Source organism: Silene latifolia, chromosome 5 (genome assembly GCF_048544455.1).
Source record: "Silene latifolia isolate original U9 population chromosome 5, ASM4854445v1, whole genome shotgun sequence".
NCBI classification, from domain to species: Eukaryota; Viridiplantae; Streptophyta; class Magnoliopsida; order Caryophyllales; family Caryophyllaceae; genus Silene; species Silene latifolia.
Window position 1 is genome coordinate 19644075 of NC_133530.1, and position 19665 is coordinate 19663739.

General features: G+C 42.2%; 1 protein-coding gene and 1 long non-coding RNA gene across 2 annotated transcripts; both read left to right on the plus strand.

Annotated features, from left to right (window-relative positions):
- Positions 1-129: 129 nt before the first annotated feature.
- On the plus strand, positions 130-18623 carry LOC141656991 (uncharacterized). The gene is made up of 3 exons (XR_012548626.1): positions 130-278; positions 16473-16544; positions 18395-18623. It is a non-coding gene; the product is annotated as an uncharacterized LOC141656991 (long non-coding RNA).
- On the plus strand, positions 195-4511 carry LOC141656990 (putative nucleoredoxin 1). Its single transcript, XM_074464088.1, has 2 exons — positions 195-2916; positions 4324-4511. Exon 1 carries the CDS (start codon positions 404-406, stop codon positions 2117-2119), a length of 1716 nt encoding a protein of 571 aa, XP_074320189.1. The 5' UTR covers positions 195-403; the 3' UTR covers positions 2120-2916; positions 4324-4511.
- Positions 18624-19665: the final 1042 nt, after the last annotated feature.

Consider the following 19665-nt stretch of genomic DNA (forward strand, 5'->3'; position numbering starts at 1 on the left):
GGGTTTTGCCGGGTTCAGATCATCATTAGGTCAGGTCAGGTCAAGTCAAGTCAATATCCATTTTCGATTTCTCTCAAGTCGGGTTAGTTCGGGTTCAGATCGGGTCACTCATGTCGGACTTGCCAGCTGTAGACTTACTAGAACTTCTATGGAAAAAGGTTGGTTAAATAAAGCTAACCCTAGATTGATTTGCTGAACAATTGAACAAAAGTGAAGTAGGCAAAAAGAGAGGGTTTCAAGTGTAGGAAAATTGGGGTTTTTCCAGGAGCAAAACCCAGGTCAGGATTTTGTTAATCATTCTAGTTTGTTCCACTAATTTATTACTATTTGTTCATATAGTAAATTGTTGCAGTAAATTTATTTCTCTATTTATTTTGCTGGGGGGTTCCGTTTGATTGTAAGAATGCCGAATTCAAATGCCCCTTTGAAAAGATGTAGTACTGTTGCGGTTGCGAATGAAATTAGTAAACCCGATGCCGAATATATAGACATTACGAAACTCAAGTTTCCTGTGAAGGGTATGCGTTTGGCAGTGATACCCTTTTTGTCAAATTATGGTAAAACCAGTTCATTGGTCCGCTGTTGTACTGGTGATCCTGTTGGTTTCGATGTCGTCCTCCGAAAACACCTTCTCATTTGCTGTGTCTCCCCTCCTCTTGGAAAGGAAGTTCACTATTTTCAAGCCATAATGGATGCATACTCCGACTTACCTCGTGACAAGTTTGAGATGGTCTTAGTTGCCAGTTCTGATTCTACTAAGCCTGCTTTCGATGAATTTTTTTCTGAGTTACCTTGCCTTGCAATACCATTCTCTGACTTGGACACCCGTCGTTATATCTGCTCCTTCATCGACGTGAAATTTCCCACCCACTCCACCGAACTTCCTGCTATTTTGGTTGATCCGGAGGAAACAGTTTTGCACTACCTTTTAACTCCTTACCGTTTTGAAATCTACGGCGGTTCTGAGTGGTTCCCCTTTCGTGACAGTGATATTGAGGCCATTCGTATACAAGATATGGTCTTGAGGTTCAGGTTGGATCCCGTGTATAAGAAAGGGCTCCAAGGTGTTGCTCCTGAAGCTGTTATGCGGGATGCTCTTCTTGAAAAGCCACTCTCCCTCTACAGGGATATTCTCCTTTGTGAACCCTCCCTAGCTATCTCGAGAATCGGGTCTTTTGGTGGAGCTGATGAATCAGTAACTGTCTTGGAGCTCAGCAAGAAGCACGTGGGGTTATACTTGTGCCTTGGACTGGGCGGGGGTTGCCTACAGGATCTTATCAGTCTTCATCAGGAATGCATAGAGAAAAACCTGGAGCTTGAGATACTTGTAGTCTGCATACCTCTTTTGGACCCTACAAACTCATTCCATGAAAAACTCATTGAGGATTTGTGGCGCCGAAATATAACATCGTGGTTAGTATTTCCCAAGCACAACAAGATTTGGCGCAGACTGTGGCGTGTTTTTAGTATGGAACTTTTGGAGGATAGGTTGATCATATTGCCACCGGATGGCAAGTCTGGGGAGTTGGAGGGAAGGGGAGTCATAGAACAGCTGGGAATAACGGCATATCCGTTTACGAGAAGCACACTCTTGGAACGTAGGTTCAATGCTCTAAGGTCACTCACCTCTGATTCCTTATTTAAAGGTACATGTATGAACCGCACTTGCCTGACTCGTAAAGGTAAAAAACTCAACGTGCGTCAGTCTTCTCTAGAAGGCAAGAAGTTGCTTGTATACCTCGACTGGCTTCAATTATCGAATGACTATGGTAATCTGTGCCGTCGGCTGTTGAAGCTTTACCCTAAAATTAAGGCCAGGGGGTGGGAAGTTGTGTTTGTTCCTTTGGATCACAAACATAGACGTCCACATGCGCTGTATGCTAGGATGCCATGGCCGATTATGCCTGTCCAAGAAACTTGTGAAACTTGTGTGCCCCACAAACTGATTTTTGAAGGTGAGGCTAACTATGGTAATCAAGTCATTGCGTTCAGAAAAGATGGCAAGATTGTTTCAAGAGAGGTTATGACGGATCTAATGAAAAATAAGCTCAGTGGTTCTCTGTTTCGCGATAATCTGTATGAAGAGATTGCTTATAATTTAGTTTGTTTTGAAGGTTAATTTAACTCCTACTGATTACTCCGGTGAAAGTCATCCAGCCCATAAGAAGCTCCTTGATCCCGCTTGCTACCCAGAGATTGAGAGCAACCTTATTTTTATGGGAGTTGTTGGTATTAGGGTGAGCATGCGACTTTCTTATCTGTATTTGTATATTGACTACATTTTCCACCAAAACCAAAGTATACTCCATTAGCGCTCGATGGCACAACAGGATGTGGGTAATTTAGATGGTTCCGGATAAAAATGCTTAGAAGAGAAGGAACCCAAAATAAGCTGATTGTATGTTTTGGAAGAACAAGTGTAGCGGAGGTACTTTGCTCTCCTTTTTTCCTAATTGGGATGTAGGACTTGGTTTAGTATTACCTGATCATGATGAAGTGGGCAGAATAACAGGCACTACAAACTGCTTTTTCAAGGTGAGGAAATTATGGTAATCAAGTCATTGCGGTCAGAAAAGATGGCAAGATTGTTTCAAGAAAGGTTATGACGGATCTAATGAAAAATAAGCTCAGGGGTTCTCTATTTCGTGATAATCTGTATGAAGAGATCGCTGCTAATTTAGCTTGTTTTAGTGGTTAATTTAACTCCTACTCTGGCTTCTAAGGCTTCTCCAGGTCCTCTAAGACTTGGCTGAGCGGTTATGCGGGAACGACGGCTAATCAGTCGGCTTCTTTCCCGCAAGGATTTCTTGCTTGTTTGTTGTCCATTTTATTCTCAAAATGTAGTTTATAATTTATCTGTGCTTTGTATCTATTTCTGTTTTAGTTGTCTACCTGTATAATATAGGGTTATTTCACGTGAATAATCCAAACTATGCCCTATCTTCTTATATTAATTCAAATTAATGTTTAACTGAAAAAAATCCGAACTTTGACATCATTTAACTAGTATTGAACTGTTCTCATAATTTACCTGTTATCACCCATTTTCCAACCGGTGACTATCTGGTCCATTTCTTTTCTATTTTTTTTTTCTAGTTCTTTATTCATTTCTTCTTCTTCTTCCTTCTTCCTTATTCATTTCTTTAGTCTTTCTCTAATTTCTTCATTTCTACTTCTTCCTTTTATTTTTTTCTTTCATTCTCCCTATTTCGCCTAAGATTCGTTCAAAGAAGAGCCCTTCATCAACTGATTATGACCATTTTGTATCTCAACATAACCATACACCCCTCCGTTTCTGTTAACATCCCCATTTCTAAAACCGTTTCCATATCCATTCACATTAATTGTCTCAAATCTCATTTTTATGGATAGATCGTCACATCACTCCGAACCTTCATCACCGACACCAAAAAAATAAACAATCCAGGTACTTTATGGAGGCGAATATGCTGTTATGCTGGAATTAGTCAAAAATCAATCGTCGTCGAATCGTGATACATTAGTGTATCAGACACAATTTCACAGCTTCACCCCAATCCAACATACCAAACAGGCAAACAATAAATAATGTACAACAAAACTGGTCATTCCAGGACACCATATGCAAGTAAACACACCAAACGGCTATGATCAACAACCAACTTGAATCTTGACAAGCATGAAGCATTAGTCGATCTCCCCACGCCCTCCCCTTATTTTAACTTTTTATGCTTATAATCCACCACATAGCACCTTAATTTGCTCAATTAACAAACAAACGGACAAAAAAAAAAAAACAGAAAACAATACTGATATTAATAGGAAGGTGAATAAAATTGTACTCCATATCTACAACTTCTTAGACCTTGAGGCTATCTCTGTTATTACATTCTTGGGTTATCTTTCTTGTTGTTATTGCCATTAATGGTGTTTTGAAACCGTATGAGATAAAAAGTGGTAATTTGGGGGAAATAATTAGGTCTTATGATTGTAAGATTGGAAATTGGGGGTCTAAGGTTGGTAATTTATATGGGTGGTGATGCAGTGGCGGCGATGGTTAAGGATGAAGGTTGGTAAGTGTGGCGGTGGTGGTCGTTGGTGGTTACTGGAGAGTTGTTGTGGGTGAATGGTGATTGCCTCATTGGTGAAGGATGTATGGTGAGACCGTGAGAGTGATAGGTATTTTTTATGTTGATGAATGATGATGCTTCAAAGTTAAAGAAAACAATCACCTGCTAATTTAGGTTGCCGGTCACCAGTGTTGTTTTGAGAAGACAGCATGTAAAGTCGGGTTTATTCCTAGTTAAAATGTAGTTGGGCTTATTTAGAGAAGATGGGTCATAGATTGGATTATTGCCATCAAATAACACTATAATATATGGCTTGCTAAATGTTTTTTTCATTGTTGTTATAGCGAGGTACTTGATTTTTTTGTTGGAAGAACTGATGAATCGTCTACCAAGTATTGTCTGAGGTCTGTAGTTTGCATAAAAGTTTACATAAATCTCGAGTTAGAGTTTTGCAAAGTTCATTGAACATTTATGTTTCTATTTTATTTACTCACACATGTAGCCTTCTACTCTTCAATTTACCGCTACAGTTTCTACTTTTTACTATTTGGGATTTTCATTTGCGATGGTGGTTTTACCTGCTATAATTGAACTAGTTCAATTGGCAATAAATTTTGATGTTGGAGTGTGGATGGCCGACGGTTCTGCTATTATCAGTTGCAAATCCGCCATGCCGACTCTCAATAGATGAATTCATCCTATTAGATGCACAGACGCACAGTTATGAAGGTAAATAGAATCATATCATCATATCATATCATATATCATATCATATTCATATATTATATTAAAGCAGAAACCATCTGCCACGTGTCATCGGCAGATGGCTTCTGCCACGTGTCAAAGCCTTGAGATTTTAATATATTCAATCAAATAATATATTCAATCAATCGGAGTTCCCAATTAAGTCAACTTTTAAATTTGATTAAAAAAATCCTGCATTTTTAATACATGATCAGTGATTGGTTGATTACCCATTTTACAAAGTTCTCAATAAAGTCAAATATTTAAATTTGCTCCAAGTTAGCCACATATTTTGGACTCCAAACCGTAATAAACAACTTTTTATCAGCCATATATATAAATATTACTTCCCTTTTGAAGACTTATTTCATACCAAATAATTAATTTATAAGACATCCAATATAACACTCTACTTCAAATCATTAATTATTCTTTCTATTATAGAATATGTAATTACCTAAAATTACAAAGCGAAATCTTAGACCACACTCCTTGAGGTCTGGGTTCTACTGACTACAATGTATAAATTTTCATAAGAATCTTAATTAATATTCCCATATTTTAAATAACATAACCATTTCAGTTAACTAAAATATTTTATTCAAAATCTAAATGAGAATAATAATCACAAATCTCGCCCATGTCAGTTCACCAAAAATTTTGCTCAAAACAACTTGATTATAGGATCCCCTAAATCTCTCACCAAATATTGGCCACCCCTACTACAAAAAATCATATTCACAAATATTATCCGTTAAGCTTAATACCTCACAAAATAACACGTCTCAAAGTATTATCTTTACCCGCTTCAGTGACATTAATATTCAGGATTGATATATCAATGTTCGAGGCAGGGTTGTGTGCAAGTAGGAACGTCCTGATCTCTAAATGAAAAAAAAATATTTTCAACGAAAAAGATGCATGCTACAACAAAAAGAAGCAGCTTGCATGTGACGAAAGATACTTTTCACCATATATATTAAATCGATTTTTCTAACATGTGCGAAAACCAAAATGGAAAGAATTAAATGACATTTTTATAGGACATTAGAATATGCAATTACTTTTCCTATTTTTTAAAAGAAAAACATTTAATTCTTTCCATTTTGGTTTTGCACATATTAGAAAAACTAGGTACATGATAGAAAAACCGTAATTAAATATTAACTATTACGAGTATTATTGTTAATTTGTTACACAATATCAATGTTTTTCGATGACCCATCAACAACTAATTCAAGCCACCATCTGAAAAGGACCAATAAGAATGTTCGGGCTATTAGATGTCATTGGAGAGCTTCCCGGGTTATACTAAGGTAACGTTGTCCAACAATAAGGGTGAAAACTAGGAAGCTAATGACAATTGCGCTAACTCATATAAAGTAAGAGTAAATACCACTCCATTTACATATAATTAAGTATATTTCAATACTATGAGCTTATTATTTTTAATACATTAATTAATTCTCTATTTTGTGTAGCAAAATTACACTTTCATGCTCTGTATGGGGGACACTATACAGTTGAATTTGGTTTCATCAAAGATTGGAATCATCCTCTGAACCAATAATAGTTTCATGCAAAATGTTCAACGTAACACGTGGAACGGTAACAGACATAAAACTTAAATTGTTCAATATATTCAAATGACATGAACCTCCATCTTTTTTTTTGTAATTTAACAATACACCCATGGTTGATTGATCTCTACATCAATTGATATGTGATAATGTGAATACAGTGAAATGAGTACATTTTTTTTTCATAATAAGATGAATGTAATAGGTAAGATAGATGATGACAGATGTAATCGTGTTTTTGTTAATGAAGATGGCAAAAATTGCCTAATTGGGGATATAATTGGGAATAAAATTCTTATTGTATATCGCTATTAATCTATTCAACAGTAAGTCTCGTTAAGACGATACTATCCGTCTTGAGTTTAAGACGAGTTAAATACATACCACCTTAGTATATAAAAAAGAAAAGCAATATATTTGTCTTATACATACATGTCGTATGATGTCTTAAACTTAGCGGCGAATGTTGTCTTAAATATAATTGTGGTCTTTCAATTGGTACATTTTTTTTATTAACAATTGTATGTATTTTATATCGGAAACACATAATGTCACACAGAAATTACTAATGCCATTCATGTTTGTGAGACAGTTAAATGCAAATTAGGTTAGATTTGCAAGGGTAATCAATAAAATGTAATTATCAACTGAATTATTGGAAGACTATTTGACCTAAAAAATGTTGTACTGAGTACTTAACGTCACTCTTTAAAAACAAAGTTGATAACAAAGAAATAGATGATATAGAATTAGCAAAAAAGTAATTTAGATAATTGATATTATTTTCAATTTGTATAAGTTGAAGTGACTTTAAAAATTTATCTAACAATTAATGCATAACATTATGACATTGAAGGTAATGAGTAAATAAGGTGTTAGTAAAAAATATTTTGTAACACCCACCATTTTAATAAATCTCATTTATTTGATTTTCGTTAAAGAGGTTTATTTTTATTTCTTTTTATACTAATTTTGTTTTAATATTTTATTTAACACCATTTTTATTAATTTTAGTCCTATTTTATAAATATACTGACTTTTAATTATATGTCACATTTTTATAAAATAGGAAAACGATTCTGGTTCATCACCTTTTTGGACAGTGTGATAGTAATTTTAATACAAAGCATTTTATACACTTTGTATTTATTAAAACTTATGAGATAATAGAGTAGGTCTTCTGAGAGACGGTCTCTTAATAAGCTTTATTGAGAGACCATTGTACAATTTTAAGAAAAATTGGTACTAAAGGTAATAAAATAGGTACAAATCATGATTAATGATAAAATGGGTACATTTATTATGTAAATAGGTACGAAATTACTATGTTACGATCAACAACAAAAGGGATACGAAATGCAAATAAAAGGGTACGAAAGATTGGTCTCTCAATAACTTAGTGAGAGACCGTCTCTCCCAAGTTTTAGTGGAGATAATATTTACATCATCCCTTTTATTTATTCTTATTTAAAATATTTATTCTTATTTAAAATGGGAAGATATTTTTGGTTGTTCAAACAACCATTTTGGCCAGCCAATTTAAAACTTTTAAGAAGCCTTTATTTCTTATTTTAGTCTCTTATAAACTCTACCTTCTTTATAAATTTATTAGGTTTCATTCAAACAAAAACAAAAAAAATCAAAACGTACCTAAGCTGCTAAGCTGCCGTCGTTTCTATAAAATTTACGTACATACTTGCCTTCTTGCTTCTTTATTTTCGTTTTACAATTATTCTACGTACGTGCTTGCCTTCTTGCTTCTTTATTTCGATCCGCCTTCTCTCATTATCCGTTCATCCTATTCTAAGGGTGTTCCGGGTGTAATTCCAGAGCAGGTATTTGTTACCACTCGTAGCTCGTAGAATGATGTCCTTGCTTGAATCCTCCTTGCTGTCTCCTGAAACGATGAACAAACTGAGGGCTCGGCTTTGGCCGAGCGTACTCACTCCGACGCTCAAGTCAGTAAACTTAGAGAGAAGTTGTCGTAACTTGGCTAAAAGTGTATTATAGAGAGATAAGGAAGATATTACCAGATGAATAGTGGTTATTAGGTCAATTTTGTGGATCCTTTCCTCAATGAAGGTTGAGGAGTATTTATAGACTTTCACCTTTTGTCACGTAGTGGCCAAGTGGCTGGCAGGTGAAAAGACCGTTCTACCCTCGGCCGATGGACCCATGGCAGGCCGACCGAGGGGTCTTGGATATGAGTACGCGGATATGTGCCCCGGCTGGGTAGTCACCTGGCCGAGACCCAGGTGACAGGCCAATGGGTTGCATCGGCTAGACTATCAAAGTTGTTGACTTTGCTGTGGATACCTTTGACCTTGCTTAATATGTTGACTTGGTCAGCGGTGCAGAATATGCCCCATCAATTTGCCCCCAGCGTAGTCTATGCCGTGGTATGGGCTCCGATGTATGTTGAGCGTATATTCTGCGCAAGTATTTTTGCAAACATTTCTGCATCGGCTTCTTCTGATGTGTCGGCGTGGTTCTTGTTAGGCCGTACCATATCCCCCCTCCACATGGATGCGTAAAGGGCATCCGATGTGGAAAAGAATGTGACGCTGGCCGAGACCAGGGCTGGGAGTGCCGGTTGTTTTTGATTACCCCCGGCCGGTGCTTCCTAGCTTGGTTGATCAGGTGGCCGGCGGAGAGCAGGGTACTTAGGAATTTGTTGAGGAAGGTGAATGGGCGAAGAGATGTGAATGGGCGTGTTGGAGACGCTTGGTTACTGTTGCATTGATTGACGTTCAACTGTTGCAACGATTGACATTCCGTGGTTGCATGTCTGACACGTGTCTGTTCGCTGATTGGTTGACGCTTCATGGGCTGTGCTCTGATTGGTCCTTTTCCATGGGCTTTTCCCTATAAATAGGGCAGTTTTTTCGTGATTTTGGCCATTACTTTCATTTCCTCAAATTTTCTTAAATTTCCTCCCAAAATCTTCATTTCTCTAAACTTTCAAGGGCTGCTTTTTCTTCCAATCTTTAGTCTTCGATCCGGCGAGTGTTTTCTTCAAGGTAAACAAACAAGTCTTCTTCTATTTTGTTAGTATTTGTTGTGAATATGTCTTCTGCTGGCGCTGGACCTAGTGAACCTGCGTCGGGGGGCCCTAGGTCTCCTTCTCCTGAAGTTGATCCTCAAATTCTGGAGGAATGGGAGGATGATGATTCCTTTGGTGATTTGGGTGATGACTTCGGTGATGATGCGGAAAGGTCTCGTCCTAATGAGGGGAGACAGTATGTCTTGGATCACGGCGACGCCTGTAAGGTCCGCCTTGACCGTACTTGGACTCATAAGCTCGCCAGTTGTTCCGGCGAGAAATTTTTCGAGGGCCATTTTTTCTTTGGTAGGGGATACAAGATTGTTATCCCTAAGGAGGGTCAGGCCGTCTGTTGCCCTCCACCGGGCTGTACTGGCGTATACATGCGGCATTTGGAGTATGGGCTCCGGTTTCCGCTGAACGGGTACGTTATGGCCATTATTAGAGCCATGAACGTTGCCGTTGCCCAACTGCACCCGTTGGCTATGAGAACCATAATTGGCTTTGTCTGGCTCTGTCTCTTCAAGGGAGAGGCCCCAACGGTGAATTTATTCCGCCGGCTTCACCATCTCAAACCATTCTCCGGCCGCGTCGGATGACACAGTGTGCAAATGGAGCCGGGTTATGTCTCTGTTGACAAACTTTCTTCTTGCAAGGACTGGCAAGGTCGGTGGGTGTACGTTAAGGTGCCGGATGACTATCCGCTGCCCTGCTCCTTCCAGCAACGAGTTAATTTGCGGTGTGAGACTAAGGCGGAGCACGACAGATGGGTCACCCGGAAGAAACTCAAAATGGATGCCAGCAGTGTCTATCTCAAGGAGGATGAGAGGCTGGCAATGAGGCTCTTTGAGGTGGACAAGAGTGGTGTGCCGAAAAGATGGATTCCCCCGACGCAGATCATTCTTCAGGATGAGCCGCTCTACTATGTCGGCCTCATACCGGCCCTGGCACAGGGTGAGTGGGGTCGGTGTGAGGCCCATCACCGCTCTCAATGTTCCTGTTTTTCGAACTTCGGTTTACTTCCTCTACTTAACTCTTGCTTTGTTTCTTTCACAGACCACTTTGGAACGGACCTGTCTGAGGATATTCTCCGGAGAATGGGGCTGCACAAAGATAAGACCGTTGCTAACTTGCATCCCAAGGCTCTAGCCCACGACCGCAGGGCGTCGCCGAATGACCTTATGGAGCAACGGCTGAAAGGCTTGAGCAGGGAGGAGGCCCAGGCGAAGGTGGTTAGCGGCGTAGTGCGTCGGACGCGGAAGACAAAGTCTTCAGCGGCGACGGCGTCGACACCGGTTCCGCCTCCCATCCCTCCCCCTAAGAAGGTGGAGATTGTTGATATTCCCGATGAGGGGGACTCTGATGCGGAGGGATATCCCCTTATTCGTAAGAGGAAAAAGACAGCCTCTGCCGCTGGCGAGGGAGTGCCTCCTCCGGCCAAGAAAGCCAAACACGGTACCTATCTATCCTGTGGCTCAAATTTAGTCAGGCTTTCTGATACGTCTATACATGTTGATACTGATGCCTTTATTAAATTTTTGTAGACCAGCCTCTGTCAGCTTTCGCTCTCATTGGGCAGCAGGTGGAGGGGAACTCTGCGCAGGTTGGTGATCAGGGCGCCACCGTCAACCCTTCATCCCAGAAGGCTTCCCTCTCCCAGCCGCAGGCTGTCGGTCAAAGTGTCACCGCCGTCCCTTCATCCCAGAAGGCTTCCGTCTCCCAGCTTATAGAGGAAGGCACGAAGCTAATTAGGGAGCTGGCGAGGTGGAACGTGGTTACCGGTGCTCGTCTCATGGAGCAGGAGAAGGCCGTGGCTCGGGCTGTTCATGAGCGTGATGCCACTAAGCATGTGGCTGCGTCGGCGAAGCTGGATCTCCTCAATGAGCAGAGGCTTAGGGGAGAGGCTGAGAAGGCGCTCTCGGCTGAGAGAAAACTCAGGGAGGACGCTGAAAAGGAGGTCCTTGCTGAGAGAGCCAAGGCCGAGGCTGCGGCAGCCGAAGCTGCGAAGCTGCTGGGGAAGTGTAACCTCGTGCAGAGGCATGCCGACCTTTATCTCCAGCAGAGGAATGAATCCAGGGACCTGTTTAAGGCCCAGGCGGAGGTGATTCGGAGTAAAGAGGCCGTCATCAAGCAAAAGGAGGAGGACATTGAGATGCTCCAAACCGTCATGCTCCCCAACCTGTGCGCCGAGTTCCGGGACTTGGCTGAAGGAGCTGCTAGGGAGGTGATCGGGGAGCTTTTCCCTCTTGATGGTTCCTTTCCGTGGGGCAAGTTTGACGAGCTGCTTGATGACAAGCTCGAGGCTAAGGAGAGAGCCGTGGCGGAGAAGGCCAAGGAGGCGGCGAGGGCGAAGATGGAGAAGGAGGCGGCTGCGGAGAAAGCAGCTCTCGCTGAGAAGGCTAGGGCGGCCAAGGAGAAAGCCGAGAGAATGAAGGCAGCTGATGCTGCGGAAGCCAAGGCTGAGGCTGCTAGGAAAGCCGCTGGGTTGCCTATTGAAGAAGATGCGGTTACTGCTGCTGATGGCGAGCAGCAACAGGCATAGGAGAACAAGTTTACGGCAGATCTGCTTCAGCTCCTCACATACTACCATGTGCTGCTTGATGAGAACAAGTTTACAGCAGATCTGCTTCGGCCGTTCGGGAGTCAATTATCAAGCCCTTCCTCCCCGCCATCTTTGGTGCTTTAAATGACATAATTGTAGCTTTTGCTTTTCTTTCCTTGTATTTTGTACAACTTTGGTAGGCTGAGTTTTGGCTTATCCCAATGGGGACGGCTGTCATCTCCATTCTTTTCACCTGTAACCTGTTATTATTAATAAGAGTTCGTTTCTTTTGCCTTTGGCATGGCCGAGGTCTTTAATCGTTTTTGTCGGAGTTGCCCTCTTACGTTACTAATTGAGTGTTTCTTTTTGTTTCCGCCTTGGCTTGACCGAGGCAGTTTAGAGTGTATCTCAACTGTTTTTAACGCTTTTAAGGCATTTTGATTGTTTATCAACCGCGCTGGCCGCGACTGTCGCGGCGTTTTCTTTCTGATGGAGACTGCCGCTCTTGTCGGTACGACAGTATGGGTCGGCGTCTGTTACCGGATAGCGTGTTACGCGGCGTCTACCACTTTAAGTGACTGCCGAGGCGTCTACTATTTGGGGTGATCGCCACGGCGCTACGTTTCTTCATGGAGACCACCGCTCTTGTCCAATTGACAGTGTGAGCCGGCGTCTATTCGGATAGCGTGTTACGCGGCGTCTACCACTTTAAGTGACTGCCGAAGCGTCTACTATTTGGGGTGACTGCCACAGCGCTACGTTTCTTCATGGAGACCACCGCTCTTGTCCAATTGACAGTGTGAGCCGGCGTCTATTACTGGATAGCGTGTTACGCGGCGTCTACCACTTTAAGTGACTGCCGAAGCGTCTACTATTTGGGGTGACTGCCACAGCGCTACGTTTCTTCATGGAGACCACCGCTCTTGTCCAATTGTGATGTGAGCGGCGTCTATTACTTGGATAGCGTGTTACGCGGCGTCTACCACTTTAAGTGATCGCCAAGCGTCTACTATTTGGGGTGACTGCCACGGCGCTACGTTTCTTCATGGAGACCACCGCTCTTGTCCAATTGACAGTGTGAGCCGGCGTCTATTACTGGATAGCGTGTTACGCGGCGTCTACCACTTTAAGTGACTGCCGAAGCGTCTACTATTTGGGGTGACTGCCACAGCGCTACGTTTCTTCATGGAGACCACCGCTCTTGTCCAATTGACAGTGTGAGCCGGCGTCGGCTTCGTCGTGGAGACCACCGCTCTTGTCTAGTTGACAGTGTGAGCCGGCGTCTGCTTCTTCATAACGACCGCCGCTCTTGTCTAATTGACAGTGTGAGCCGGCGTCGGCTTCTTCGTAACGACCGCCGCTCTTGTCTAATTGACAGTGTGAGCCGGCGTCGGCTTCTTCGTAATGACTGCTGGAAAAATGAGCACTTTGATGGGAAAACTTAGATTATTCTACATTAGATACAAATATGCGTCGGGGTGCCCACAACTGTTTTGGACACCTCCGCCGCCATACAAAGTTTTCGCAAAATTGCCGGTGTCCTAAGGGCTTGCTAAAGACTCACCCTCCTCGTCAGACGTCAGTTGCATCCATGAGGTCGCCTTCCTGTTGTAAGGATGGGCTTTTTCCCCTCTCTGACTGTTTTGCCACTTTGAGGGATTGCATGTTGCATCCTCTGGCAGATATCTGGACGTTGACCACCTCGTCCTTCTCGTCCTTGGAGACGAGCTTTTGCGCTTCCCCCCGGTCCGAGACATACAAAAGTGTAAGAGCCCGGATGGACATTACCGCGTCGGCCTCGCTCAGAGTGACTCGGCCTATGAGAACGTTGTAGGCAGACGAGCCGTCAATGACCACGAACTCAGCTAGGACATTCTTGGCCGCATTCCCCTCGCCGAACATTACCGGTAGTCTAATTGAACCCAGGGGTACCAGCCGACCCGGAGAAGTCATTTGTATAATGGATGGGTGCGGGGCTCAAGTCCTTGATTCTCGGCCGAGGTGTGGAAGCACTCCCTGAACATGATGTTCGTGTAGGCGCCTGTGTCAATCAGGCACCTCTTCACCAGGTGGTTGGATATGTCCAGGTTGACCACAAGCGGGTCGCTGTGAGGGGCGATGACTCCCTCGTAGTCCTTCCTCCCAATAGTCATATCGGGAATGTCAGGGGCGATCGCTGTGTTGGGCACAAAGTTGATGGCCCGACATGCTCGTTTAGGTGCCGTTTGTGCCCATGAGCTGACCCGCCGTTCTCGTTTCCCCCGATGACCACATGAATCACTCCTATCCGTTGAAAAACGGATTTCTTATCAGAGCCGCTGGCGTCGGTCTTCTGGCCTTTGGCCACATACTTGTCGAGGCTTCCCTTCCGGATTAGCTCTTCAATGGCATTCTTCAGATGCCGGCAATTGTCAGTGAGGTGACCGGTGCAACCGTGATACTCGCAGTACTGGCTCGTGTCACCGTCTCCTTTTGGCTTGGGAGGCCGTTCCCACTTCGCCCTCGTTCTCGCTCGGGCGAAGACTTCGGCCGCCGATGCGATCAGAGGGGTTTTATCATTGTAATGCCTTTGGTAAAACATTCCCGAACTCCCCCCGGCGCCCGTCGAGTCCTGTTTCCTGGCGGATCTATCAGACCGTGACCTGTTATTGTCACGGCGTTTATCATCGGACCGTGACCCGTTATTGTCACGGCGTCTCTCATCCGGGTTGTCATCCCGGCGGCTTTTTGTTTCTGAGGGCTCAGCCTCACTGGGGCCTAACCAGGTCTTGTGATAGTCTTCCACCTTGATGGCCTGGTCGGCCATCTTCCTAGCGGCGTCTAGGCCAAGGCCCCCGTGCTTGATGAGCTCGTCTTTTAAGTTTCCCTTTGGGAGGCCCTTCATCAGTGCGAAAGCCGCTAGTTCGGGGTTGATCTCCCGAATCTGCTGTACCCTGCCGTCGAACCTCTTCACATAGCTTCGTAGGGACTCGCCCTCCTCCTGTTTGATAGTTAGGAGGTCCGATGTCTCCACGGCCTTCCTCTTGTTGCAAGAGTACTGGGCTAAGAAGGCGTCCTTTAGGTCGGCGAAACAGTATACCGAACCGTCGGGGAGCCCCTTGTACCAATTCTGAGCCATCCCATGCAGAGTCGTCGGGAAGACTCGGCACCAGACCTCGTCGGGCTGCTCCCATACCGACATGTAAGACTCGAAGGCCTCGGCGTGGTCGGTTGGGTCGCTATCTCCTTTGTACGTGAACGCCGACAACTTCAGCTTAGTTGGCACGGCGGTGTCAAGGACATAATCACTGAGTGGCTGCTTGACCACGTGTCGAATGACACGCGGCGACCGACTCCTCGCATTCCTAGTCCGGCTCCTCTCCTCGTAGCGGGAAGGACTCCTTCTCCGACTTGGGCTTCTTCTCCGACTCTCCTGAGTCGGGCTTCTCTGGTTCCTCCGGGGTGTGCCTCGTCGGTGTTGCGGCGACGCTGTCCTCTCCCGAGTGCGAGAAGGACTTATGTTTACCACGACCACCTTGGGCTCCTCCGGCGTCTTGATAGGGTCGGCTTCTCCCAGCGCTCCGTTCAAGTTTCTCGGAGTCACGTTTTGGGCCCTGGTCTCCTGGACGGTTTCCGCCGCTCTTGTCGGCGTGACAGTGTGAGCCGGCGTACTCCCAATTAGGTCCAGGAGCGTCTTCAGTTTTGCTACGTCAACCACCTGTCCCATGATGGTGACCTGGTTGGCGGGCGACGGCGTGTCCCTATGATCGGCATTCGAATTCGGTTGGATTACTCCGCCGGTGGAGGGCTGCACGACTCCAGAATGGTGAAATGTATCATCTTGGTGTAGCTCGGTTTCGTCATTAACGAACACCTCTTGTTGTTTTGACATCTTCTTGGCTTTTTGGGTGGGTTTTTTGTGTTTTTGTTTTTGTTTGGGAATGAATGTGACTAGCTTCTAGTGTCTTTCCCCACAGACGGCGCCAATTGTTCCGGGTGTAATTCCAGAGCAGGTATTTGTTACCACTAGTAGCTCGTAGAATGATGTCCTTGCTTGAATCCTCCTTGCTGTCTCCTGAAACGATGAACAAACTGAGGGCTCGGCTTTGGCCGAGCGTACTCACTCCGACGCTCAAGTCAGTAAACTTAGAGAGAAGTTGTCGTAACTTGGCTAAGAGTGTATTATAGAGAGATAAGGAAGATATTATCAGATGAATAGTGGTTATTAGGTCAATTTTGTGGATCCTTTCCTCAATGAAGGTTGAGGAGTATTTATAGACTTTCACCTTTTGTCACGTAGTGGCCAAGTGGCTGGCAGGTGAAAAGACCGTTCTACCCTCGGCCGATGGACCCATGGCAGGCCGACCGAGGGGTCTTGGATATGAGTACGCGGATATGTGCCCCGGCTGGGTAGTCACCTGGCCGAGACCCAGGTGACAGGCCGATGGGTTGCATCGGCTAGACTATCAAAGTTGTTGACTTTGCTGTGGATACCTTTGACCTTGCTTAATATGTTGACTTGGTCAGCGGTGCAGAATATGCCCCATCAAAGGGTTTGTAGAGGAGATATTGAAGGCTAGCATATATGGATTCGGATTCGTAACAAGGTAACTCCGACGTTACTCGGTATTACATCGATTTAATTGTTGTAGTTGTATGTATTATTGGATTTTTGATGTTTTATGATGATTTATTGATACATATAATTTTCGAAACCTTTAATTTCTGATCTTTTGATATCCATAATTTATTTTGACTATGTATAATTTTATTTTGTCAATAGGATATTTATTTTGGTTGATTTACAAGTTTTATGATCAAATCGATTGTTTTGATATTAGGGTTTTAATAATTCGTTTTTATAATTTAAACTGATGTAAATTATTTCTCTGGAATTAATAGTTGATTTTAAGATTCCATGGATTTTCGTGGTAATTGTTTTGGAGTTTTAGTATTTATTTCATAATTTAAAGTAGCGATGCAGTTTTTGCGATTATAGCGATTCTGTTCGGTTTTAATTATGTTAAAAATACTAAATTAAATCATTAATTCACGAGATTTTAATATGTGGCATAGACATGGAGTATTAGGTTGTGTATAAATTTGTAGGTCTTCAATCATTATTTTCGATTTATGGTGTATTTTACAAGTTTGATGAAAAACGTTGTTAAATCTGTTAAATATGTTCGTCTGTTTGTAAAAATCATATCACCTGTTTTTATTTCGAATTTGCAAAAGTGTAAAGAATAGACTCATATTATTTTAAAGTGTAGAGTCTGCATAAAAAATATCATAAGATTTAAACTTACGGTTTGGTCAGAATAAATTATTTGTGAACAACCCGCCTGTAAAACGCATTTCTGATTTCTCTCAAAGATTCATTTTTAAAAGATATTTTTCTTTTGATACAGTAGCTAATCGTTTTCTCAAAGAAGATTTATAATGTTTACTTATGTTTAAAATTATGCCTTGCCTTAAAATGTTTTCTAAAAGTGGATTTATGAACTAAAACATTATGGGTGACGTTTTCTGACAGTTTTTAGAAATGAGTTTTTAGACCCTGATACTTTCGTAATTTTAAGTTGGTCAAAAAATGAAAGTTGTAGCTAAAAGTTACAGGAAACCATGAAAATTGGTCTTGCATTATTTCGATTTTTTCGTAATTAATTATGAATTTTACAATACTGCTGTTCAGTTTTACAAACTAGTGTAGAACTCCGTCTCATTAAAGCCTAAGTGGAGTAAGTCTTTACTAAAGTACCTTATGTCAAGGGATGGTCTTTAAAGTTTATTTACAGTAACTTATCTATTTTAAAGTCCTTGAATTAATTTTATACTTTTGGAAATAAATTTTAAGCTTCCTGTTTTGAAGAAATAAAAGTGTAGTTCACTTACGAACCCTTTAAATAATATACATTGATAAGATACTATCCTTGGGATATTTTTTAAGTTTGGAATAATTAAAGTAAGGGCAAAGAATAATGAACTAAGGCATACAAGTTCTTATACAGCTATATGATTGGGTACCCTAGTGGGAGGTACAGATTGTCGTAGAGTCATGTACATGTACTTAGACTGGGACTACGCACTGCGTGGTAAGACGCGTCCTGTTATAGTTTGTTGTCTAGTGAGTGGACTTGGAGTTGGTCACCTTTGCGTGACACCGAGTTCCCGAAACTAGTGTAAGATGCTGCGATATCAAGGAGTATAGCCAAAGTGAAAATCTAGCCTGAACTGTATTATTTCCATTCTGTCATTTGAGATATTTTGCTTTTAAGCATGCAGCACGTTGGTTTTAACGTGATTTGGTAATCATATTTTGTTACTTATGTTTTATAACATTTCAATTTAATTTGATATATTATTTGCATCTGTAACATTTATATCATGTGATATGGCTGGGAGAACGTCGAGTTACTCCCCACTGATTGTGGCTGTTATGTTTATAACATGACAGGTATTAACTTTGCTGGGGATTTCTGTGTGAGCTAGCGAGTAGTTTGCAGATCCTACTCTGTTCTCTGCTTTCTTTTATGGTTTTTAGTTTTAACACTTTTGAGGAATTTTATTTTCGCCCTTTTTATAAAAGTGGCAATTGTTTAGACTTGACCATTTGTTTTTATTTTATCCTTGAAAATTTTATACAATTCTCAATTTTTAAATGATAGAACTTTCATCTTTGTGTATTTAATCCCATTCGACAGTGTTCCTGTGACACCCTCATTTATTGCGAAAAAGTAAACACATAATTCTAGATAAAAACCGCATGGATATGTTTGTAATAGGTTCATTTGGGTAAAAACCTGTAAATTTTCAAACCTGAACCTGTTATAAAAATATCCAAACGGGAAGGTCTCAAACATGCAAGGTCTAAAATAAATCTCATAACTAAAACATCGCTAAAGTCGCGAAACAAAGTTATACAACCCAAATATGAAAAAGGGAGACATGTGTCCCTCAAAAGTACATGTCATAAAAAGTGATTAAGGGTCACAATAAGATAAAGCCAATCTAGGTCCCAAGGTTACTTTGCTCGCTAGCTCGTCCATGTACCCCATATATGCATCACCTACCTGTCAATCGCATTTTATACAAATACGAAAGCCACAGTCAGTGGGGAGTAACTCCGAGTTCTCCCAGCCACGAAATGTCATAATTAATATAACATGTAAACATAAGAATATGAATATGAATAACACATAGCCTTAGCATATAGATGCTAGACAATCGTGCTTATCATGTGAACAACAATATAACAACACATAGTCCTAGCATGTGAATACTAGACCGACTCATACTACACTATCATGTGAATCACATAACATCCAGGAATCCAAACTCTATCAACCATAGCTGGCTTACATCTCACCTTCTATGATTCATAGAATCATCAAACAAGAAAGGACAATATATCTAGAGACACGCATAAGTTCCTAGTACAGTCAATAGTCACTCTGTAACTCGAGTCTATACCACGAGGTAAGGTAAATACCCTAGTCCTAAACCTGCGCAGACCTAGCGACATGCGGAAAGTACCGCATCCAAGACCAATTATCACACACATGAGTACCCCTAAGGAGTCCACCAAAGGGTTGGCTAGTACTTAAGCTGACCACATACTTCTACGAGTACGTCAGGAGGTCATGCCCTAACTTGGATATAAGCCCACCAAGCTAAGACACAAAGGCTATTAAGCGGTGAACATACACTCGTCAAAGACTATAAGGG